Below are 27,500 nucleotides of genomic sequence, written 5' to 3'. Positions count from 1 at the left end.
CACCTACTCAACACCTACGATACTTATTAAAACGATTGTCAACACATTCTACTACATTTCATTTCATTTCAACTTACTGTAAACCGTATTAATATTGCAACGTGTTTTTTTTGCGAATGTATACCTTAGCGCATGTTCGCGACGTGTAAATTTCGCGAACGACAGTTGACAGCTCAAAAAAAAAAAGTGGATAAAGACAGTAACTTTATAACAGTTACTATCTGTAAATCAATATTCTGTTATCCTACATCAAGCAAGTGTGCCTGGTACAGAGTCCATAGAGGGGATTAGGCCCTACCCACCTCACCTGTATTAGAATCACAACTCACAGCTTCAGTTGTTAACCGTTAACACCCTTTGGTAGATAACACAATAAACGATTAGTCTCCATCGATTGAAGTTACATAAAACAATTAACGATTAGTCGCCATCAAGAAGAGCTCGTTTATAGTTGCCTGTTGAGTGAATCTTTTTGTGAATTTTATTCTCAATCAAATATTTCAAAACAAAACAAATTACTTTATGCACACTTCAAACTGGAAAATAGTGCGTGCGTATTAATTTCGCGACATAAAGTTGGACGCGAACGACGCGAAATTTATACGCACGCATTTTTTTCACGGTTTCCAGTATTTTCGTGCTTATATCTAATTAAGGTTTAATCACGCTGTCCTGGGCACACACCTCAGCTATCTGGGCTGGCTGTCCAGGACAGTGGTTTATTAAGTCCAGTTGTAGTGTAGTTCGTCCTGAAACGCACTTGTTTAGTGCACGTGTCTATATAAGAAATAATGTAGAAATTAAACACAAGCACAACAAGAAATACATGTGTTGAGGAATAACATACACGTACACCAAGAAATAATGTATACATGGATAAAATACACATACACCAAACAAATGATGTATAGAGGGATAAAATACACGTACAACAAGAATGAATGCATAGATGAATAAAATGCTCGTACAAGGAACAATGTACATGTATAGACGAATAAACTAGATCAAGAAATAATATGTAGATACATAGGAAAATGTAAAGTGTATTGTTAATAAACTCATTAGCTGGATAATTAATGTCAAGGTTTTTTTTCTTTCTTTTAATTGTGACTTATTTGTGTTTCACTTTGAAACAATGTCCAGATTTATGTCATGAATATGTATTTATTTACTCATATTAAATAATATACCCAATCCGAGTGGGTATGTGATATTGATATAAATGTGGAAATTCATGGAATAATAAAATTTACTTTTTAAAAAAAACAGAGAAAAAACCACACAAAAAAGCAAAAAAACCCACCCAAAACAAAAAACCCACAAAATATTCCTGATATATACTGGGTAAAAATGTAAATAAAAGAAATGCTCCGTATAAATACTCACCAATGCTTTTTCTTTGACCTTCAACTCCGGGCGACATACATGTTCCAGTGACCTGATTACACGGAGAGCACCCGTCAGGACAAAGACTATCGCAGTTCTCCCCATAGAGCCCCTCCACGCACCCACTACATCTTCCAGAGTGTTGGTCACAAACAGAACAATTGTCTTGACACTTCTGTTTACAGTAGTTTCCTCTCCACCCACCAACACATCCATCCACGCAGGTTAGTCCTGGATCCATATGGCACCCTGATTTCCTACAGTTCTTACTGCAGCGCTTAGAACACGTGGCTCCATAGAAAGAAGGTTTGCAGCCATAGGTGCAGGTGCCGTAGACCCGGAGACAGTTGTCCGTGAGACAGTTAACAGGGCACCTTTCAGAGCAGTCGTTTCCATAGTAACCAGACCTACATAAGTTTAAACACCTACCAGATGTTTGATCGCATGATCCGTGACAATACGCTGGGCAGTCCTGTGTACAGTGGTCTCCCACTTTACCACTGATGCATTCAGCACTACACAGAACATCACCAGACGCATCCCTCTGACATCGCACAGACTCGCAGTTACCATTACAAGTATAGTTACAGAAAGGACCGTACACATCGAGCCTGCTGCATCCCTTTGCACACGATCCGTTAGCTTGGTGACAACGTTCGATTAAACAGTGGGTGCTGCAGGATTTTGAGCACGTGTCTCCATAGAAACCATCCTTACATCCTTCAGGACACGTGCCATCTTGTTGACAAGATATACTCCTACGTGTTGTGGGACTGATTTCAGTGCAGTAAGTACCAGAATATCCTTCTGGACATTGATAGCATTTTCCACTAGACCTGTCACATCCGGTGCAATTACTGGGACACATCAAATCACAAAAGCTTCCAATCCTCCCTTGGTGACAGCTACCATTGCATACACCTTCGTCATCACAGACATCACAGTGTCCACATTTGATACATTTGCCTCCATAATAGCCAGTTTTACACCTCTCACAGACACCAGTCCAACGATCACATTTCTTTTGTACGCATCCTTCACTGCAATTACGTTTGCAATCTTCACCATGTCTCCCATTAGTTTGACATTGTGGACAATCGTTTTCAAACGTCCGTTTGGTTTTGTCTTCTACTGTTGCTTCCTCACACGGACGACAGGGTTCGTCTGGGTTCTGAGTTCTGAAGTATGCTTTTACACAGTCAGTGTCTGAAAACAGAAGAAATACCCTGATGAAAATGTCATGAAATACGTTGAGTTTACATTTGGCTTTACAAATCTATTATTTGACTTTACAATACATGCAACTATATTTGAATTTACAACACAACATGACATGATTATAATTTCAAAATTAACTGCCGATCTTGACAAAACTAAATTGAACAGTGCTGAATCATTGTGGATGCATCACTTGGATACACTGACTGTGGCCCGAGGGACTCAGTGAGTATGACTCAAGCATTAACTAACTTTTATTGCGTTACTTCTTGCAGCCAGCTTATCCCATGATATGATTACCCTTTTAACTTTTATCTTTTTATATGAACAGTCTTCAACTTGCTTTTAAATGCTGCAGTACTTGGTTTGTATGTTCAGACTTCTCCTGGTGATGTTAATAGTATACTAACGAAAATTAGTATACTAACGAAAATTCAGAGACACCGAAGCTTTCACTCATATATTGGAACAGTTGAAAACTATAGTTGATATTACAAGAAAAGTTATATTCCATTACAAACAATGTATACATTCAGTCGTTAATTATATTGAGTTCACATTTAGCTTTACAAATCTGTTATTTGAAATTACAGTACATATAGCTATATTTCAATTTCACAGAAGAGTTGAAACTACAACTGATATTACAAGAAAAGTTATATTTGATTTTACGACAGTCATACTTGTCTTTTAAAAAAAGCAATTCGACAATACTTAAATGATATTTCACATTGCGATTATGATTAGTATTGCACTATTAAACACACTATTAACCAATACCTGTACAAATACCACACGTCTTCATGCAGTACATAAGATGTGTATCAGAACAGTACTCGTGCATACAAAAAGATCCACCTCTGTCTGTACAATTAAAAGTCACTCCTGAAAGACTGAAAGTTGCTAATATCACATTTTCATTTCAACTTATTTTCGTGCTTATATACAATTAAGGTTCAAGCACGCAGTTCCGAACACACACCTTAGCTATCTGGGCTATCTGTCCATGACAGTGTGCTAGTCGTTAATTGTTAGTAGTTAGTGTGAGAGAAGAGGGTGTAGTGGCCTTACACCTACCCATTGAGTTCTTAAAACTCGCTCTGTGTTGGAGCAGGTACCGAGCTGCGAACCCTGTACCTACAAGCCTTATGTCCAACGGTTTAACCACGGCACAACCGAGGCCGGTAATATCAGAAAAGGCATTGTTACAGTTAACTGTCTCATTTGTAACAGGGATTTAGCTCAGTCGGTTGAATGCTCGCTTGAGGTGATTCCATCACAGGATCGAACCACCTCGGTGGATCTATTCAACTGATTTGGTGTTTCCCGTTCCAACCAGTGCAACACAACTTGTCAAAGGCCATTGTATATGTTTTCCTGTCACTGGGAAAGTGCATATAATAGATTGTTTGCTGCATTAGGAACAATGCAGCAGGTTTCCTTTAATGACTACTTGTCAGAATTACCAAATATTTGACATCCAATAGCTGATGATTAATTAATCAATGTGTTTTCATGGTGACTCTAAATAAAATAAACAGTTGTAATAGATGTCAATGCTTGATAATTCGAGTACTAAAAGTACCCACCACCCACTCTTATATATTAAGAACGTATAAAAGTGGACGTCACTATATTCTTCCAAACGGACAGTTAATATTCATGATTTTTTTTCTGGGACGTTGCACCCTTAGACTCCTCTGTTAAACAAAACCCTTCCTTCAACCTGTAATGCTGTAAAAGACTATTGGTACACTTTGTATCAACTGAAATACCCGGACATGTGTCTGATACCAATGACATAAAAAAAAAAATCAGGTTTTTCGCTTACGTACCACACCACCATTTGTCGTGTCGTTACTTTTTTTTGTATAGCCAGCTTCAAGAAATAGTTCCTCATTAAAAAAAACCCAAAAAACTACAGAATTTCTATATGCTTTTTAAAATCTTTTTGTGATGATTACGCATAGGTTGGCCTGTCCAGTATTTAAATAACCCATAGGTTTAAAATTACTTGTTATATGTAGTACTAACTGATAACAACTGTGCAAGTGGTATAGGTAGTACTATACCAAATAACTTCCGGCTGGGTCAAAGTTCGAGGTGCACCCAACTTTTGATAGAGAAGTGAACAACACAAGTCCTGTGATTGGTTATAAATGTGAGTGTAAATGTGAGTGTGTTTGTTGTAAAAAATAATAGTTTCATCTGGGTAAAATAAATGTGCAATTTTATTTCATCTAGTACCAATGTGTCAAGTAGCCTTGTGCTTGAAACATGTATGGGGTACCTGTAAAAAAAAAGTACTCAAATTTTGTGCGAAACTAGGGTAGTCATAGACGCTACCCGTTACCTCAGAAACGACCAGCTTGACCCCCATTTTTTTCTGATTCACTTTAAGTGTAAGGGGTGGTAGTATTTATATCCGTGGCGTTTATGTCGGTTGATACGTTGCAGGTAGGAGTTTTAGCCGCATATGTTACTATTGTCGTCTATGGGATTTGATTTGGTAGTATACACCCTATAGTGTCACTTGTATAACAGCAACACGAAGCGGTGTTCTGGCCCGATGGTTGCTGATTAAAAAAAATCGTGGTCGACAATATTTCTCAGTACCTTCCAGCCTCAAGTCCGGTGGCATAACCTCTACACCACCGAGGCAGGTAAATTAACTTGGCCTGAAACCTTTCTTACTATCAATTGCCATCAATCTACCCACAATAATATTCTTAATCCATGGCAAAATGCATAGTGATTCGTTAGCAACTTTATATAGCTGTTTTGCAGTAATGCTAATACATGTACAAATAAATGCTGTTATCCAGGTTCGGGCAAACATCAGCCTACACCCACCCCACCACGCACCCCACCACTACCCCCAGCCACTACAAAATGGGAGCTCGTACGCAACTGACGTCACGAGGACAAAAGAAACTTTAAAAGGGATATTCCCGAGTTTGCTGCATTGTAAGATGTTTCCGACTACTAAAATATTTCTACGATCAAACTTACATATTAAATATATTTTCTTGTTTAGAATATCAGTGTCTGTATATTCAATGTGTTTCTGGTCGTCTTAATATTTGTGAGAAGCCCAAACTGGATTTTGTCTTCAAATAATTTCGTAAGTACGAAAACACATATTTTAGGAAATAAAATGAAATTTACGCTAGTACAAATATTAGAACGATCAAAAACACGTTTAATATACAGCCACTGATATGTTATGCAGAAAAATATAGTTGATATGTAATTACAATCGTTAAAAAGTCTCTGTAAGTCGATAACATCTTAAAAATTGCAGCGAACTCGGTAATGTCCCTTTAAAGACTCATATAGACTGGATGCGGCGCGTGCGTGCGGACCGGCGTAAAATATCGAAATACATTAGTTTCAATAAGAGCGTCGTGACTGGATGCGTGCGATGCGTGTATCAAAATTTGTTTTGTTTAATGACACCACTAGAGCTGTTGGATGTCAAACATTTGGTAATTTTGACACAGTCTTAGAGAGGTAACCTGCTACATGTTTCCATTAGTAGCAAGAGATGTTATATGCACCACCCCACAGACAGGATAGCACATATAACTTTGATATGCCAGTCGTGGTGCCATAGCGGGAACGAGAAATAGTCCAATGGACTGGTGAAAGTGACTATCGAAGAGAGGCGTGGCTTATTCTAAGACTAAACACAGCTGGATGCATGTTTGTTTTAAAAGACAAAACCGTAATACGTGACCAGGGCCGTATCTCTGTAATATCTGAACGAAAAAGCCGTAATACATGATCAGGCCCGTATCTCCGCAATATCTGAACGACAAAACCGTAATACGTGATCAGGGCCGTATCTCTGCAATATCTGAACGACAAAACCGTAATACATGATCAGGGCCGTATCTCTGTAATATCTGAACGACAAAACCGTAATACGTGATCAGGGCCGTATCTCTGTAATATCTGAACGACAAAACCGTAATACATGATCAGGGCCGTATCTCGGCAGTCGATTAGCCATTTGGTAAAATAGTGGTCGACTCCATGAATCTTTATCTAGTGTCTCGTCTGTAGGAGGACAACCACTACAGGGGAGATCCTTTATTAGAGATTTAATCCTTCTTGCGCCGCTATAAAGAGGACTGCCACTCCTAAACTAATTTACTAAATCAAACGCACAGGGTAATTGTTTACTTTTAGCTATTAAAAGTCAAGTCCAAAAACAGATCATACAGTAAATAATCAAGTAAATAATCGAGTAATATACAGTATATAATCAAGTAAAGGGGTTTTCTTCCTAATTCACCATATAATGTAAAAGCGGGTGTATGTTTTTTTCTGTCTACAGCTAAATGTTTTATAACTGAATATGGAGTCATTCTATCTTATCAAGGTTTTCAAAAAACTATATATCTCACATTCGTGCAATAGCATTGTTACTACAACAGAATAGAACAGATGGATTCGGTTAGTTATTAGTGGTTAGTGAGAGAAGAGGGTGTAGTGGTCTTACACCTACCCATTGAGTCGTTAAAACTCGCTCTGGGTGGGAGCCGGTAATGGGCTGTGAACCCAGTACCTACCAGTCTTTTATGTCCGAGACCGGTTCCACCCGGCGACAAAATGGTATTTAACACATTAACACTCGTTGAAAGTAATGTATTTCGATTTTTTTTTTTTAGCCGGACGGACTAAATAAGTCCCCAAAATCTTTAGTAACACACAGACAGGATTTGGGCCCCTCCTAGCCTCCACTAGAGGTTGTGCCACCCCACTCCAGATATTGTTCCTACGCGCCTGGTAGGGGCCGAATTACAATGCTTAAATAAATGTATGCGCCGCATCCACTATCTCTAAAACTCTAAAAATATTAGTCTATATAACATACAATTGTTAGACACTCCAACTCCACTCAAAAAATCCATGGTAAGTCGCAAATACTGTACATAATATGTGAAACACTGCTATGACAGGCCAGTGTGTTTCAAACGAAAGAAGAAGGAAATGTTTTATATAACGACGCACTCAATACATTGTATTTACGGTTATTTGGCGTCAGACATATGGTTAAGGACCACACAGATTTTGAGAGAGGAAACTCGCTATCGCCATTTCATGGGCTACTCTTTTCGATTAGCAGCAAGGGATCTTTTATATGCACCATCCCACAGACAGGGTAGTACATACCACGGCCTTTGATATTCCAGTCGTGGTGCACTGGCTGGGACGAGAAATAGCCCAATGGGCCCACCGACGGGGATTGATCGCACATCGAGCGAGCGCTGTACCACTGGGCACCCAGTATACATGACCCTTAACACACTGGCGTAGAATCTAGCTCAGTAGGTAGAGTACTCACTTGAGGTGCTTGGGTTGAAGGATCGAATCCCGTCAATGGACTCAGTATCTGATTGCGTTTCTCGCGTCCCAAGTAGTGTCCCACGATTGGTATATCAAAGGTTTTGGTAGCTGTTGTCCTGTAAAGTACATATAAAAGATCCTGTAAAGTGCATATAAAAGATCCCTTGATACCAATTGAATGATGTAGCGGGTTTCCTTCAAGACCATAATTATGTCAGAATTATCTAATATTTGACCTTCAAAAGCCGAAGAATAATAAATCATTGTACTCGTTTTTAACTTTTTAATTAATTGAATGTAACGTGTATGATGTATTAAATTAGGCAGTGCAAAATGGTTTCGGCTACTCAGTTCGATAGGAAAGATTCCTGATGTGGAGGGTCACACGCTATAGTGGGGGCAGGGTACTTTAAAAATATGCAGGTTCGTAGCAACAGCGTATGGGTCACTGTGTCGTCCCTTCCCATGACCCCATTTTAGGACGAAAATATACGTTTTTTGGTCGTAGTAAAAATAAGGCCCCAAAACCTTTAGTACCCCTAAATTGGCCGTAAATGTGTTAGGCATCAAGTGTTTGTATTTCCCGGGATGAGTTTAAAGTGTTTGGTTTGTTTAACGACACTACTAGAGCACATTTATTTATTAATCATCGCCTATTGGATGTCAAACATTTGGTAACCCTGACATGTAGTCATCAGGGGAATCGCGCAACATTTTCTCTAATGCAGCAAGGGATCTTTTATATGCGCCATCGCACATACAGGATAGCACATACCACTTTCTTTGACCTGTTGTGGTGCACTGGTTGGAACGAGAAAAACCCCAATCAATTCAATGGCTCCACCGAGGTTGTTCGATCGTGTGACACAATCAGTTCAAGCGAGCACTCAACCGACTGAGCTAAATCTGGCCCCCTTCCCGGGATGACTTCACGCATGTATCCACGAAAAACACCCCCACGTCGGTTTCTGCGGGCCTGCTATGGCACTATTACAGCTTCCGGGAAACAATACTTACAACATCTTGCTTAATCACTGCTCCAGTTTGTGGGAAATCCACCGTTTCAATTCAGCCAGATTTAGTAGAAAACTATCGTCCAGATTAACGTATCCGCTTCACGGTAAAGTAGGTCTCGAACGTTAGCGTAATGTGAGATCGCTGAACTTGGGGTAGGCCTACTTGTTTGTTGTTGCGTAGCAAAATGCCCTCTAACCTTCAAATATTCTATTTACAAGACGTTCTCAATGTGTTTCTATTTCCCGGGATGACGTCACACATTTCTCGGGAATCAGTATGACTTGTTCCACACCCGTGGAAGGAATACCAACCAAAACAAAATGAATGTTTTATATAAAACTGCATGAAATATTTGGTTTCAATCTTATAAAATGAATGAATGAATGATTGAATGATTGAATGAATTAATGAATGCATGAATGAACGAACGAATGAATGAGTGAATGAATGAATGAATCGGCTTTTGGGTGTCAAACTATGGTAAATAGCTTATAAAATCAAGTCCTAATTCTGAATACTTCACTTTTAATTCATTGTGCACAAATAAAATTAAAAAAACATTGCAGAAGACAACCAGACATAACATTTTAATCACTGTCATGATAAACCCCCTCCACATCACCACATCCCCCCCCCCCCCCCCCCACACACACACAGAACCCTTCTTTTGTATTCTGGAATAATGCCAGTTTACTGTAGTGTGTCTACCCAGCGCTTTATTTATTCACGAAGATTACGTCGCTTACTCTGACAGTTTCTGTTTCCTTGTCGAGTTTCTATTCAGCATGTCAACATAAGCTTGACCCTGAACACATATAATGATATATATCATCAAATGACATTCACGTTAAATAGTATCGCCACACATAAGCGTACGAGACGGAAAGGTATGTGTGTGAGTGTGTGTGTGGGGGGGGGGGGGGGGGGGCGTGCGGGGGAACAAATCCTCAAATTCTGGCAAAAACTATAGGGATATTTGGACAAAATTACTTCTTTTCGCATATAGTGTTAGAGAGGAAACGAGCTACATTGTTCCATTAGTAGCAGGGGATCTTTTATATACACCATTCCACAGACAGGGTAGCACATACCACCGCCTTTGATATACCAGTCGTGGTGCACTGGTTGAAAATTATTCCAACAATCAGATGACAAAATCCAGTCAGTACATTCTCTCTCATACACGAGCTGGGGAACTGTCTCCCGTGGAAACGACCAGACAGATCTTCTTATTGGTTGAAGACAAATGATTGATATGAATATTCATTATCTTTTATAAATAAGGTGGCGGGATCTTGCACTATACAGTATGACTATCATCGGTGATATGAATATTCATTATGTTTTCTAAATAAGGAGGTAGTGGGTTTCACTATATATATATATATATATATATATATATATATATATATATATATATATATATATATATATATATATATATATATATATATATATATATATATATATGACTGTAATCGATTACATGTTTTCATGTAATCGCAATCGTAATCGATTACATTGTTTGAGAATGCATGTAATCGCAATCGTAATCGATTACATTGCTAATGTAAAATCAGCGATTACTTTCATAATTACTCATAATTATTTACTAAACTTAGATGTGTTTAGCATCAACTCCAGTAACAGTGCCGATAGTTAGAAGCAGTACTGGTCAGTCAGTAGAACTGATCTCACATTGTCTACTACTCTCATAGTAGAACTATTATTTGCCTTGAGAAACAGGGGATCATAACGTCTGTATTATCAAATGAATGTTACCCAGGGGATGAAGACACACATTCACATAATGGTATCTATCGTGTTTACGTTTACTATAAAACCACTTGAATTAATAGTGTTCTAGATAGCAATAAAAGGGAGCTGCACCATGCCCCAGTTGTGTGTCCTAATTCATTGCCGTAAAAAAATATTAATAATATATATATGTATATTAAATAATTTTGTTTTTATAATAAAACACTTGCTTTCCTCTGAATGCATATACAGCGTTATCACGGGTCTGAATTCAACTAAGAAACGTTTGACAAGACAAGAAAATACTTTATTTACACTCGGGCCGTTACACACCGGCATAGGAGGAATATATATATAAACATTTTGTTATATACACGTGACAAGATGGTTGACAATGAATACATTAATTACAATACATTCACAAACACATATACAAACACATACAATCACGCACATCAATATATTATGTAATAATACAGATATTTAATACAGATATTTAATACAGATAATTGGGTATCCAAGTACTTATAAACGAATAGATTGTTAAACTTGTACATGGTGCAGTGGATAACGGTGATATTTTGTTAAATATGTTTGGTTTTGGTGGTGTTTGTAGTCAAGGGCGTTTGAATTCATTAGCTATTATATTTATGAAGTACTTGGTCGCGTATAATAATATGGGTGTAGCAACTGGACTCTTGAATTATGGAAAAAATGGCAGATAAAAAGATAATGGAACTTGTCGCCAATGTCCATTACATTACATAATGTGCAAATTCTATCTTCTATGAGTATATTATTCCAACGTCCAATTTCAACGGGTAGGTAATGGTTAGACGTTCTAAATTTTAAAAGTGCTGTTCAGTTTTTCTGGTAGTTTATTGATATAGCTTTGAAAAATAGTTGTTCTTTGTATAATCGGTAAGTGTTGCCTCTCGATGACAGTGATATGTTATTTTTCCATGTTTGTAAATACTGATAACATTGTCTTTGTTTAATTTGTTGTCAAGAGACAATTTACTGATATGAAAGATTTGTCTTCTCCAGATAGCACCCATTCCCAAGTTATTCAGTGTGTTTTTAACAGTATTATTCCAGTTATAGTTAGTTCCGTTAGTAAGGTGGTAATTTAACATAATTTGTATCAAAGAGTAGACAATTTTTATTGTTTTCCTGATATCAGTCGCGCCCAGTAACATACCATTCTTCTATATATAATTAACTCGACAGGCGTTCTCCCTAACTCTCCATAAAGCATAAATATTGGTGTTGCGTTCTTAACAGGTATGATGTGTCTTAGAAAGTTTATTTGTACAGAATTAAATAAATCAACTTTTTCATATCCCCATAATTCACATCCATATAATAAAACTGGCAGAACCATTGAGTCAAACATTTTAAGTTTACATTCCTTTGATTTTGATAGTACAAAGTACATGGCCTTTGTAGCCTGTTGTTTAAGTCTATTCTTAGTATCTCGAAAGTTGTTTAATTTTGTAAAAGTAATTCCTAAGTATTTATATTTTTTACATTTTCTAATGTATTATTTCCAATCTTAAAATTATGTTTATAATCTTTGGTGTTACCGTTAAAAATCAATCTTTTCGTTTTGTACCGTTTATTTTAAGTTTCCGTTTATTGCAATATTGATAAAACATATTTAAGGTGTGTTTCAGGTCTGCTGCAGAGGTTAATAATAGGGCAGTATCGTCTGCATATAACAAGCAAAGCATGTGTAAAGCAATATCTATTGGGTGATCTTGGTTGTCTGTTGTAGGGGAAACCCCTTCACATCCATGGCTAGATAAATAATCTTCTAAATTATTCAAACACAGGGAGAATAGAATAGGGAATAAATTTTCACCTTGACGGATACCGTTGTTACATGGGAATAAAGTAGATTGCTGATTATTTACGACAGTCATTGATTTAAGACCTTGATACATTTCATGGATAATTCTAAAACAATTTACCGGTTATGTTATGCTGTAGCAGTTTATGCCAAAGCTGTATTCTAGGTACCGTATCGAATGCTTTCTCAAAATCCACAAAAGCGCAATATAATTTCTTTTTCCTTTTTTTCAAGATATCTATTAAGTGATGTATTGTAAAAATATGGTCTGTAGTTGAATAGCCTTTACGGAACGCGGTTTGGGCCTCACTGATGGCATTATTTTCCTCAATAAATAAACTTAAACAGTTATTAAGTTAAGTTGTGAACAGTTTAGAGCAGCAGCAAAGTAATGTGATTGGTCGGTAATTTTCGGGATGTAGCCGACTTCCTTTGTTTTTGAAAATTGGTATAATAATACCGGTATGACATTCATCTGGTAAGACTCCATTATCAAAAATAGTATTAAAAAGTTTAACATAAAATGGCATGAGCGACATAGCGGTTGACTTAATGTATTCGTTAACTACTCTATCAACACCTGCTGCTTTATATTTTAGTTGTTTTATGGCTTTCATTATTTCATCTGCGTTAATAATACTGTCATTGTTTACTTCATATAGCACTTCATCCATGTTAAAATTAAATACGTTATCATTATTGGGTTCGCCCTTATTTAAGTCGCTGAAATAGTTGAAAAATGTATCAATGGGAGGAACGTTAACGTTGTTATCGAAGTTATCTTGTTTCTTAAGTATGTTATAAAAGGCTTTGGGATCATCTAACCGTAACCGTCTCAATTTAATTTCTGTTTTAAATTTATGTTGTGCAAACGCCTTAAATATACTCTTTTTGTAAGACTTACTGGCGTTAATTAATCTCATTTTATTATCTGTAGTTTTATTTCTAGCATATATTGTTTTGGCCTCGAGATACTTCGTACGTAAATGTTTGTGTCTTATTCCGAACCAGAGTCGCTTGTTGTGCGCTGACCTTTTGTTACGGCTGTCACTGTATACACGCACGTGACCGAATGTCGAGGCTGCCGTGTCTAAAATTAGATCTTTTAACATATGGCCTCAGACCACAATTAATTTCGCTATATGTTTCTATATAGCCTTAGTGGCTATAACATTTTTATTAATATCAGCAGGCCCGTGAAGTTTTGTATGTACCTTTGCCTGTATGGGGGACACATACCCTGAAAAGGACAACTCCTGTTGTCCAGCTCTTTCTCCCAGCATATTGGTTCAAACAGACACCCCCTCTAAACCAGGCCGGAGTACACCCATTTTACACAAAAAGCACTACTTTTGCATGGGCCGGAATTACCACAAACAAGTCTTCAATGTCAGCAAGTTACACATGTTTACAAACTACATGCTATCCCCTGTCACTTCAGTCAAACAATTGCCACTTCATAGCTGTCTGCCTTGAAATAATCACAGTCAAACAGCAGACTACTTGCGCGGTCAAACTTCCGGATTTTGGACAACCAAATGGGAAGATAACTCTAATCTGAGGCCATATCGGTGGCTTTTGTGACACGTGCTTTTGTATTAGTAGACTCGTCGTCAAGAAATAGAGAAATGCTTTCGATTACGTTGTCGATATTATTTATAAGGTCTTCACGTTTACTAGGAACCCATTTGCGTGCTGTTTCCCTTCGTACACCGTTACTATGATCTACAGGATTGTTTGCGTCAGTATTACATTTACACGAATATGTAAGTATTAGAGCACAATGGATATCAGAAAGAAGTGTGTCAAAATCACAGATTTGAAAATCAGTTACATTTTTAAAAACATGGTGAGTACCTATAGCAATCAGGCTGCAGTCTTTACTTGTGACTTTACCAATACATTTATCAGTCCCACATCTACCATTGAGAATATATATATATATATATATATAACTTGCATAGATCTAAAAGTTTCACTCCATGCTGGTTAATCCTTCCTATGTCCTGACTTGCCCTATCTCTGGGAATACTGAGATTGTCAAGATTTGTTATATCATTCATAAAATTATTCATATCAACATCAGTGTAAACATCATCAACTGTAGTGTAATCCGGAGAACATTTAGTTCTGGCATTAAAGTCACCTAGCAGGAGCAGTGGTTTTCCTTATTCTACATTTTGAAATATTTCATTTTCGATAATATTAAAAGTGTCATCTTTATAATATGGTGAGCTAGTAGGTGGAATATATACAACGCCAACCATTAAACAATTATCTTCATTCTTGTTTTGAGTGCCTGTGATACTAAGCCAAGAGATATACTGGGATTGATGTTTTTCACTGACTAACAATATCAGCTAATTCATGTTTAACACTAATGACAATGCTACCTGATACCTTTTCTGTTGTTGAAATAATTTGTGTAGCCTGGGATAAGATCTGGCTTACAGTCTGTTTCATCAGTTTTGCTTTCTTGAAAACACAGTATGTCATATTTTGATATTAATGAGAAATCAGGTATAATTAGTTTACTTTTTAAACCACAGACATTCAAACTAAGTATTCGCAACTTGGTATAGTCATTATATCAGTGTATGCTATTTCATTATTAACTAAAGAATTAGCTTCTATCATGTTGCTTTGAATGTTAACATATGGCTGGCTAGATAAAAATATGTTTGGGTTGTCATGATGCCTGTTTGGTGAAATATGGTCAGATAAAATACTGTTTAGGTTAACAGGGGACTACTTAGTTAACTTATTTTCAGATGTGTGTCTGTTATGGTTGTCGATGTTGTTGGTTACTGTATTATTCAGGGTGGTCATCTGGGCTTGACGAGGGGTCATAGTTTGTGCAACATGATGGAAACTATGGTATGCATTAGCATGTACAACATTTTGTGAACTTGTCACATGCAAGGCATTAATAGTATTATCAACTATTGGCTCACTATATACATTCATATCTATATGGACAAGGGTTTGTGAACTTGTCACAGGCAAGGCATTAAAAGTATTATTAACTATTGGCTCACTATATACATTCATATCTGTATGTACAAGGGTTCGTGAACTTGTCACAGGCAAGGCATTAAAAGTATTATTAACTATTGGCTCACTATATACATTCATATCTGTATGTACAAGGGTTCGTGAACTTGTCACAGGCAAGGCATTAAAAGTATTATTAACTATTGGCTCACTATATACATTCATATCTGTATGTACAAGGGTTCGTGAACTTGTCACAGGCAAGGCATTAATAGTATTATTAACTATTGGCTCACTATATACATTCATATCTGTATGTACAAGGGTTCGTGAACTTGTCACAGGCAAGGCATTAATAGTATTATTAACTATTGGCTCACTATATACATTCATATCTGTATGTACAAGGGTTCGTGAACTTGTCACAGGCAAGGCATTAATAGTATTATTAACTATTGGCTCACTATATACATTCATATCTGTATGTACAAGGGTTCGTGAACTTGACACAGGCAAGGCATTAAAAGTATTATTAACTATTGGCTCACTATTAACATTCATATCTGTATGTACAAGGGTTCGTGAACTTGTCACAGGCAAGGCATTAAAAGTATCATTAACTATTGGCTCACTATATACATTCATATCTGTATGTACAAGGGTTTGTGAACTTGTCACAGGCAAGGCATTAAAAGTATTATTAACTATTGGCTCACTATATGCATTCATATCTGTATGTACAAGGGTTTGTGAACTTGTCACAGGCAAGGTATTAAAAGCATCAATAACTATTGGCTCATTGCAAACATTCATATTTGTATGTACTTCAGTTTGTGAACTTGTCTCAGGTATGGCATTAAACATGTTAATAACTATTAACTCAGTATGCACAATCATGTCTGGATCACTATGATTATAACGAGGGTAAATGGGATGAATATCATAATATGTCGGGTAATTATATACAAAGTATGGTGACCTACCCATGGTAATACTAGGTACTGATATGCTAGTATTATTTTCTGTCTCATGATATTGACAGCTAGAGTAAGTGGGATAGCCAACAGAAGATAAACAGTTTCTTGTTTTACAGGTATCCATAGGTATGTTACTGAATGTATTATTAGTTACCAACTCACTAGGTGCATATATTTCTGTCTCTTTGTTTTCACAGCTAGGATAAGTGGGGTAAGTGTCAGCAGATATGTTACTGTAATTGTCTTTAAATATTACTTCTCTAGGAACTGGCATGTTTGTCTCACTAGGGAGAATATGGTAAGTATCTACAGAAAATGGGTTTCCTGATTGACAGGTATCCACAGCTATGTCATTGGAATTGCTATTATCAATCATCTCACTAAGTACATGTACTGAAATATCATGATATGGACAGCTAAGGTAAGTATCAGCAGGTAAAGTGTTTCTTGGGTTACAGGTATTCACAGGTATGTTTTATAAAATTATAATTAGCTATCAACTCATTACTACTAGGTATTGACATTTCTTTCCCGTGATACGGATAGTTGGCGTAGGTCAGTGTAGTATCAGTAGATATAGGGTTATGACTGAGTAAAGTGCTAGGAGAAAGGTTTGTAACTAGCCTATTAGGTATTTCCTCATTCACATCATGACCAAAATTACTAATTATGTAGGTATTTGTATCAACACTTGTATGACTACTTGTTTTTTTAAATTAAGCACTTTCTAATTAATATACTGGTGAGTTCCATGTGTTTCTTTTTTCTGTTTTTATATGGTCCAGTCTTGGAATGCTATCAACAAGCACATTATTTTGGGGTTTACCACAGTTGTAACTAATATCTTGGATGCTTACATGTACTATTAGTTCTTTATTATAACCATCACAACTTACACTGATGTCATAACAGGTACCTACACTGCTTTGTGGTTTATTCACACCATAATCAGTATATTGACTAGCACTGTGTATAGGCAATGCTGTATCAGCATGGGCGTTGTTTAAGTAAGTATCGGTATGTACACTATTATGTGTTTTAAACACTTTATAATTGATACACTGACTGTTACTCTGAACAGGCAGCTCTGTGTCAGCATAACAAGGGCTTTCTCCTGTATTAGGGACAACATAAGTGGGGTGAACATCAGGTTTGATCTTCGGAGCATGTCTATATATCCCTCCTGGCCTGTCCTAGGTGTTAACTGCTGTATCTACTGGCATTCCACTGAATCTGTTGCTAATGGGTACAATGGTGTTTTGGGTGGGGGAGTCTTGACGGTTTCGTTTCCGTTGTGGTAGTGTATTCCTTTCAACAGTTGGAGTGGGCATGTATCTGGATGGTTGTCTAGAATAAACTTTATCTGGGAATATCTCCTCACCATCGATGAAGAGACGGTCGACTTTTAAAAATGCTCTCCTATTGTTTCTCCTGGCTTGTTTATAAATAGAATACAACTGTTCGCTGTAAGATTTCCTGTGGGTACTGTTCACTTATGCCAAATGGTTTTCCGGCTAGTTTTTTTGCAGCCTTTAAGATTCTGTCTTTGTCTCGGAGTCTGACAAAATGGGCCACTATTGTCCTTGGTTTATGCTGTGCATCACGGAAAGGACCTAGCCTGTGGGTTACCTGTACAGGAGCATCAGTTATGTCTATCTCTTTCTCTAGAACTGTTCCCAGTGCTGCTTCAGTGTCCTCATTTTTCTCACCGTCTGGCACCCCATAGAACAAGATGTTGAACCTCATGGTCCTGTGTTGCAGGTAAAGTATCTCATCGTGTGCCTTGTCATATTCCATTTGTGTTTCACTCAAACTCTTGGAAAGATAGTGAATGTCTTCATGTGCAGTGCTCATGTTTCTTGAGAGATCATCTACTGTTTTCTTGAGGTGGTTAATTTCAGAGTTCATATTATCGTAGGTGTTACTTATAAATTGGCAGCTGTCTTCTACTTTAGATATTCGCTCATGAGCCGTTTTGACACTAGTAGTGTTCTCGATTGTGCACACTTTGATGTCGATGATTTCTAATCTTTCAGTTCGTTTGTGAATATCACTGACAGTCAGGTTTAGCCGTGAAATCTGGTCGCATAAAGTCTTAGCCCACAAGGGTGGACTGACGGAACCACTTGACTGCATGTCTACACTGTTTTGCGAAAGCGTTGTATACATTTGTTGTTGTTGAAAGTCCACCAATGGTACCGTGGCAAACTTTCTTTTCTTTTGTTTGTGGTTACGACTGGCTGGCTTGATTAATATCAAGCTTGATTCCATGGGCAGTCATCCTCACCCTGTCGCAGACATAACCACAAATAACGTAACTAATTAAGCAAACACCCAGTTGAAAGTCTATCACGATAAACCTTTGTTTATTTTCCTTTAAAATAGCTTAAAATATTAACACGTCTGATAAAAATTCCCGAAAGCTGATTTTAATAGATGTTCTACGAAACGCGGCGCTTCTGATAATACCAAAATAAACACACCCAGACCAAGATACTTGTAATTTTCACCGATACAATTGGATCCTTATAATATGGCACAAAGCGAGCATGACTGCAAATCGATTCATTAATAATAGTCATTTTTAGAATGTCAACAATTAAATGCAATGAACAACTTCTGCACATGTATATGTATGTAGATAAAAAAAAGTGCATAACTTCATGGTGGTAACATCATTTCATTATTTGTGTAGATTTCTGGAATTGTAATCATGATTGTAATCATGATTGCTAGATAATGTATTCGCAATCCTAATCGATTACTTTCAATTATCTTGTAATCGTAATCGTAATCGTAATCGTGACATTCTAAACTAATCGTAATCGTAATTTATTACTTTGTTCAACTAATCGCCCCCATCTCTGATATCTACCTATCTATCTGTCTATATAATCTATCTATCTATCTATCTATATATATATATATATATATATATATATATATTGGGGCAAAATGTGCTAACCTGAGACCTTTTTACCATTTATTTCCATCATTTTACCCTCAACATCAGTTGCAATCCATGTAAAAATGCGTAGTGATTTTATATAGCTGTTTGGTAGTAATTCTAATATAAATAAATATTGTTATTAATATTCGGGCATTTTCGTTTAATTCCGGCAAAAGCCAGCCTGTTCCCCTACAAACATGGGAGCCTGTACGCCTATAATAATAGTATATATGTGTACATGTATATATAGACTGAGTTTGTCTAGTGAAAGTTTGTTTTGTTTTGTTTAACGACACCACTAGAGCACATTTATTTATTAACCATCGGCTAATTTGGTAATTAGTCCTAGAGAGGAATCCCTCTACTTGTTCCATTAGTAGCAAGGGAACGAGAAATAGGTCAATGGGCCCACCGATGGCATTTGATCCCAGACCGACCGTGCATTCAACAATAATAAAATTTAACTTTGACCGGTCAAAGTGACTATGGAAGAGAGGCGTGGCTTATTCTGAGACTAAACACAAGTTATAATAAACAATAATAAATAAATAATAAATAAATAATAAATAAATAAAATAAACTAAAATAGAATAGAATGATAATAACAATTAATAATGAGAAGAAAAAATATATATAAACTATATATCACGTTATGTGTGTATATATTTAAAATAATAATAATAATAATAATAATAATAATATTTGTATGTTATTTCATTTTACATACCTCATAACTTTATAAAGAAATGTTTTATTTAACGACGCACTCAACACATTTTATTTACGGTTATATGGCGTCAGACATATGGTTAAGGACCACACAGATTTTGAGAGGAAACCCGCTGTCGCCACTACATGGGCTACTCTTCCGATTAGCAGCAAGGGATCTTTTATTTGCGCTTCCCACAGGCAGGATAGCACAAACCATGGCCTTTGTTGAACCAGTTATGGATCACTGGTCGGTGCAAGTGGTTTACACCTACCCATTGAGCCTTGCGGAGCACTCACTCAGGGTTTGGAGTCGGTATCTGGATTAAAAATCCCATGCCTCGACTGGGATCCGAACCCAGTACCTACCAGCCTGTAGACCGATGGCCTGCCACGACGCCACCGAGCCGGTCATAACTTTATAAAGTCACTACAAATGAAGTGAAAGACTGCATTTTGAGAGTATCTCGTCCATAGATTTGAAATCTATGTTTGACCTTACTTGACATTTTCACCTTAAAGTTTGACCTTCAAGGTCAAATGCCGCGGTTGTAACTGGGGTTTTCTGAAACCTTAGACAACGAGGAAAGTATGTAGTATGTTTACCCACCTTAAAAAACAAAATGCTATCCAAACCTGTTTAAAGCACCGGATTAGCCGGTCGTCTGCAACTTTTAATCTAGTAAAGATGGACATTACGTAACGAACTGAGAGAAGCGGGATGTTGCGGAAATAAAGGGTGAAAATTAAGACAAAAAGGTAAGGTAACTCTAATAAGAATTTACAATTGCCAATATTGTAAGGTATATTAGCTGTGGGGAATGGCTATATGATAATAGTGATTTAATTGGGCAAACATTACAACCGGTAGTTCAGTATTACAGTAGGTTTTATGATCACCAAAGATCGTTTGGGGTCAGAAGTGAAATTTGAAAGTTGACGTTTTTATCAGTAAATCGCAAATTCAAACAATAAAAACGACTAAAAACAAAACTATAACAACTGTATGATCAACAGAATGAAAAAAGATTGACAGGAATAATGTTCCACAGTGATTAATGGACCGTTCTGGAAATTGTCAAAATCGAGAATGACAGCCCACGCACGTGTACGGGGCAACTGCGTGATGCATGTGCAAACTATGGAATGTGTTTCGGTGTGTTGATAAACATACCTGAACGTTCTTTACTGGGATGTCTGTGGTCAAAACGAAAGTTCGGTCTAATAGTTGATATTAACATTAATATTTCAGGTTCCCCTACTTTTTTTGAAAAGTATATAACAGATAAAAATTTATTAAAATCGTTTAAGCACGTTTGTTTTAAAAACAGCTTCATGGAGTGATCAACAATGTGCATATGGAGTTACGAGAGACTAAAACGGAAAACCTATTAAAATAAATACATATTATAATAAAATACACAGTAGACATGAAAGATCATCATAAAGAGGACACTTCATTAAAACGCGAAATTCACCTTCAATTAAAACGCTTTTACACATAGTGTATGTTCGTTCCTCTAATGGTAGACTTTCATATCTACCAGTTTCTATCCTTAAAGGTGCAACGCCACATCTAAATTTGGAAATAGCAATTCTATGCATTTCTGGCAAAAGAGTTGACATAACATTCAGTAAAATATTCACATTTAATATGTTTGTGTGTTCTAAGTTTACCAGTTTGCCATGTTATCTGTGTAGACCAATCAGATAAATATTTTGCAACAAGAATTTTCATTAACACATTTACACTACTGACATAAAGAGCATCAGTGTTGTAAAAATGGTCATAATTACACATTTTAAAACTATTATACACATTAAATATTAAGTTTTTGCAACGAACAGAACAACACTTTCTCAGCCCAATTGAAAACCTTATTGAGTCTATCATTATTCACTTTGGTTAATCTGTAACACTGCTCTAACACAGCCTTCCTCTGTGACAGAAACACAGGCATCCAACCCTATCCCCAAGCACTGCATCAGTAGGGGTATACTTCCCCACCACCTAGAAAAAACGGACAAGCTCTATTTTGAACAGCCTCAATACAAGAATATACCTTGTTCCCAAAACAGATGCTCCATAAGTAATAATCGGTAGAAATAAGTTGTCGTACAGCTTTCTAAATACATTAAAATTCATGCCACTCATGTGTTTACTTTTGGCTAATAAGACAACCTAGTGCTTTACCAGCATATCTTATTGAATACGAAGCCAGAATGACAGTCCTGTGATAATCACGGTTATTGCTGTCTATTTTAGGATTAACATGGAAGTACATCAGTTTCCCTAATAAATAAATAAAGCGATGACGTAGATCTCTATCTGCCATCTGTTGCATGACCATTACATTTGAGCCACTGACGTTCCTCAACGTCATCAAATAGTTCTCCTTGAGATGGTAGCTGTAGTGACGTCATGGAGCTCTCAATGTTCATCGGAATTGTTTGGTAATCTGTTACTGACCTAGTATCGTCAATCGTGTCATAACTGTGAGAAGTCGAGTGTATGGTTGTCAATGAATGTGCTTCAGAAGATGGTTTTTCGGATTTCGTCCGCCTGAAAATAAAAACACACTTACATGTGTGTATGTGTGTGTATGTGTGTGTGTGTATTAATTATATATATATATATACACACACACACACACACAGACACACACACACACACACACACACACGTGTGTGTATGTAGGTTGCAGAGAAGTAAATTGACCAAAGAGCGTCGTGTTGCCCACGAAGATAGTGCTTTTAAAATACACCCCCTATTTGAATAAAATAATTTATGAGTTTGAAAATAGGTAAGAAATTGAATCTTTGACAGGAATTGCACCTACATTTATGGTGCACAGTTGTGTTGAATGAGATCTCACTTTCCATGAGTGATTTGTACATACCGAGTATGAATACATGGTCGGGGTGGAGAGACTTCCTAGCAGCCGTGAAATGGCAAAATGGGGGGTGCCTCCAAAAATAAGAGATTATTTCCAGATTTAGGTTGACATCACCCAGTTCATACATACTTGCTGCACAAAACAAGGACTGGACATCATCACTACATGTGTGATTCACCTGGGAATCTTTTTCTATTTTTTTTAAATTTATGTTAATATAGTGGACAGTATGTTATGATTTACTTCGCTGCTACCTGTATGTATGTATGTATGCATGCATGTAGATATGTGTTGTTTTTAAAGCATTGCTTTAATTACCTGAGTATCAGGTGCACAATAACCCCAACAAGAATCATAACGATGACTGACACGATCAAACACAGGAGCACAAAGTTAGGTTTCGTGATGTTCATATACATTCCATCTGCAAGAAAAGATGTACAAGAAATAAAGAACAAGGGAAGAAAATATACATAGGAAAACAAAATCACACACCCCCCCCCCCCCCCCCCCCTTCGAAAAAACCCACAAGCTAACAAAAATGACAACAAACAAACAAAGAAACAAAAGCTTTCCAATGTCTTTAAGTTGAATATCGGAATTAGTAAGTAACAAGACCTTTGGCATAAAATACTTTTATTATATTTTCTGTTAATAGTTAAACTTTTATAGGTATGGTACTTGCTTCTTTGTAAATGGAGAATGAAAAAATAAAATAGAGAACAGCCAAAAATGTTATACCATTGACAAACCTACTCAATAAAAAGTTAAAGTTTGTTTTGTTTAACAACACCACTAGAGCACATTGATTAAGTAATAATCGGCTATTGGATATCAAACGTTTGGTAATTCTGACACGTAGTCATAAGAGGAAACCCGCTACATTTCCCTTAATGCAGAAACGGATCTTTTATATGCACTTTCCCACAGACAAGAACGCACATACAATGATTGGTTGTAACGAGAATTAAAAAATCAGTTGAATGGATCCACCCAGCTGGGTTGACCGTGCGACGCAAGCACGTCAATCGAGCACTCCACGGATTGAGCTAAATCCCACCCCACCTACTCAACACCTACGATACTTATTAAAACGATTGTCACCACATTCTACTACATTTCAACTTATTTTCGTGCTTATATCCAGTTAAGCTTCAAGCACGCTGTCCTGGGCACACACCTCAGCTATCTGGGCTGTCTGTCCAGGACAGTGGGTTAGTGAGGCCGGTTGTAGTGTAGCTCGTCCAGAATGAAACGCACTTCTTTCCTTCATCCAGACTTCTATATATTTTTTAAAGAATCACCCAATATATAGGAACAAAATAAATGAAAAAGAAATACAGTATAGATAAATAAAATGCTTGCAGTAAAAAAACTAATTTGTAATATATAGGAATAAAACAAATTGCATTTGTACAAGAATAAATTGTATATACACGAATTATTAATCAATCAATTAATCAATCAATAATCTTATTCAAATAACTTTAGGCTTCCGGTCCATATTACAATCATTGTATTAGGAACAGATTTTCTTTCAATGTATAGTGCACAATAAGAAATAAATGTGTTGAGGAATAACATACACGTACACCAAAACATAATGTATGGAGGGATAAATACACGTACACCAAACAAATGATCTATAGAGCGATAAAATACACATACAACAAGAATGAATACATAGATGAATAAAATACACACACAAGAAATAATATACGTGTATATGAATAAACTAGATCGAGAAATAATATGTAGATACATAGGAAAATGTAAAGTGTATGTTTAATAAAATAGTTAGCTGGATGATTAATGTCAAGGGGTTTTTTTTTCTCTTTCTTTTAGTTGTGACTTATTTGTGTTTCACTTTGAAACAACGTCCAGGTTTATGCCATAAATACGCATTAAGTAATATACCCGATCTGCGTAGTTAGGTGATATTGATATAAATGTGGCAATTCATGGAATAATAACATTTACTTTAAAAAAAACCCAGAGAAACTAAATCACCCACACACACAAAAAGAAAAAACCCAAACAAACAAACAAACAAACAAACAAAAACAAACAAAAGCTTTTCTTGATATATACTGGGTAAAAATGTAAATAAAAGAAATGCTCCGTATAAATACTCACCAATGCTTTTTCTTTGATCTTCATCTCCGGGCGCCATACATGTTCCAGTGACCTGATTACACACAGAGCACCCGTCAGGACAAAGACTATCGCAGTTATCCCTATAGAGCCCCTCCACGCACCCACTACATCTTCCAGAGTGTTGGTCACAAACAGAACAATTGTCTTGACACTTCTGTTCACAGTAGTTTTCTCTCCACCCACCAACACATCCATCCACGCAGGTTAGTCCTGGATCCATATGGCACTCTGATTTCGTACAGTTCTTACTGCAGAGCTTAGAACACGTGGCTCCATAGAAAGATGGTTTGCAGCCATGTGTACAGGTGCCGTTGTCCTGGAGACAGTTCTCCATGAGACAGTTAACAGGGCACTTTTCAGAGCAGTCGTTTCTAGACCTGCATAATTTTAAACACCTACCAGATATTTGATCGCATGATCCGTGACAATACGCAGGGCAGTCCTGTGTACAGTGGTCTCCCATTTTACCACTGATGCATTCAGCACTACACAGAACATCACCAGACTCATCACTCTGACATCGCACAGACTCGCAGTTACCATTACAAGTATAGTTACAGAAAGGACCGTACACATCGGGCTTGCTGCAACCCTCTTTACATTTACCCATAGGGCTGTCACAGGAGTTGGCAAGGCACATTCCATGACACGTTATGTCACACTTCTCTCCAGAGTAACCTGGAAGACAACCATCTGCACACGATCCGATAGTTTGGCGACAACGTTTGTTGAAACATTTGGTGCTGCAGGTTTTTGAGCACTTGTCTCCATAGAAACCATCCTTACATCCTTCAGGACACGTGCCATCTTGTTGACAAGATATACTCCTACATGTTGTTGGACAGGGTTCAGTGCAGTTAGTACCAGAATATCCTTCTGCACATTGATAGCATTGTCCAGTAGACCTGTCACATCTTTTGCATTTCACGTGACAATGGAGCTTACATAACATTCCAAACCACCCTTGGTGACAGCTACCACTGCAGACACCTCGATCATCACAGACATCACAGTGTCCACGTTTGAAACATATACTTCCACAATAGCCAGTTTTACACCTCTCACAGGCACCAGTCCATCGATCACATTTCTTTTGTACGCATCCTTCACTGCAGTTATGTTTGCAATCTGGACCACGTCTCCCACTAGTTTGACATTGTGGACAATTGTTTTGAAACGTCCCTTTGGTTTTGTCTTCTACTGTTGCTTCCTCACACGGACGACAGGGTTCGTCTGGGTTCTGTATTCTGAAGTATCCTTCTACACAGTCGGCGTCTGAAAACAAAAAAAATATCCTTATGAAAATGTCATGAATTACGTTGAGTTTACATTTGGCTTCAGAAATCTATTATTTGTCTTTACAATACATGAAACTACATTTGAATTTACAACACAACAGGACACGATTATAATTTAAAAATTAACTGCCGATCTTGTCAAAACTAAATTGAACAGTCCTGAATCATTGTGGATAAATAACTTGAATACACTGACTGTGGCCCGAGGGACTCTCTGGGTATGATCCAAGCATTAACTAACTTTTATTGTGTTACTTCTTGCAGCCAGCTTATCCCGTGATATGATTATCCTTTTAACTTTTAGCTTTTTACATGAACAGTCTTTATCTTGCTTTTAAATGCTGCAGTACTTGGCTTGTATGTTCAGACTTCTCTCCTGGGGATGTTAATAGTATACTAACGAAAATTCAGAGACACCGAAGTTTTCACTCATATATTGGAACAGTTGAAAACTATAGTTAATATTACAAGAAAAGTTATATTCCATTACAAACAATGTATACATTCAGTCGTGAATTATACTGAGTTCACATTTAGCTTTACAAATCTGTTATTTGACTTTACAGTATGTGTAGCTATATTTGAATTTAAAGAACAGTTGAAACTACAATTGATATTACAAGAAAAGTTATATTTGATTTTACGACAGTCATACCTGTCTTTTATTTTTATTTTTTTCGACAATACTTAAATGATATTTCACATTGCGATTATGTTTACTGTTACACTATTAAACACACTATTAACCAATACCTGTGCAAATACCACACGTCTTCATGCAGTCCATAATATGTCTACTAGAACAGGTTTCGTGCGAACACTGAGATCCTCTGTCTGTACAGGTAAAAGTCACTCCTGAAAGATTAAAAGTTGCTAATATCACATTTTTATTTTCATTTCAACTTATTTTCGTGTTTATATCCATTTAAGGTT

The 27,500-nt window shown here is 36.9% G+C and overlaps 1 protein-coding gene across 1 annotated transcript in view; it reads right to left on the bottom strand.

Annotated features, from left to right (window-relative positions):
- The window catches only part of LOC121378052 (cell death abnormality protein 1-like), a 33,798-nt gene that overhangs the window by 1,471 nt on the left and 4,827 nt on the right, over positions 1-27,500 (bottom strand). The window contains exons 3-9 of the mRNA XM_041506151.1: positions 27,321-27,422; positions 25,249-26,544; positions 23,431-23,536; positions 22,549-22,778; positions 18,051-18,695; positions 3,385-3,489; positions 1,387-2,592 (exon numbers count right to left, since the gene is read on the bottom strand). Of these exons, the coding sequence (XP_041362085.1) occupies positions 1,387-2,592; positions 3,385-3,489; positions 18,051-18,695; positions 22,549-22,778; positions 23,431-23,536; positions 25,249-26,544; positions 27,321-27,422 (3,690 nt within the window). The remainder of the gene's footprint in view (positions 1-1,386; positions 2,593-3,384; positions 3,490-18,050; positions 18,696-22,548; positions 22,779-23,430; positions 23,537-25,248; positions 26,545-27,320; positions 27,423-27,500) is intronic.

The sequence above is a fragment of the Gigantopelta aegis genome, chromosome 7 (assembly GCF_016097555.1).
Source record: "Gigantopelta aegis isolate Gae_Host chromosome 7, Gae_host_genome, whole genome shotgun sequence".
Taxonomy (NCBI): Eukaryota; Metazoa; Mollusca; class Gastropoda; order Neomphalida; family Peltospiridae; genus Gigantopelta; species Gigantopelta aegis.
The sequence above is the reverse complement of the archived record's forward strand: the minus strand, read 5'-3'. Positions and strand labels throughout refer to the sequence as shown.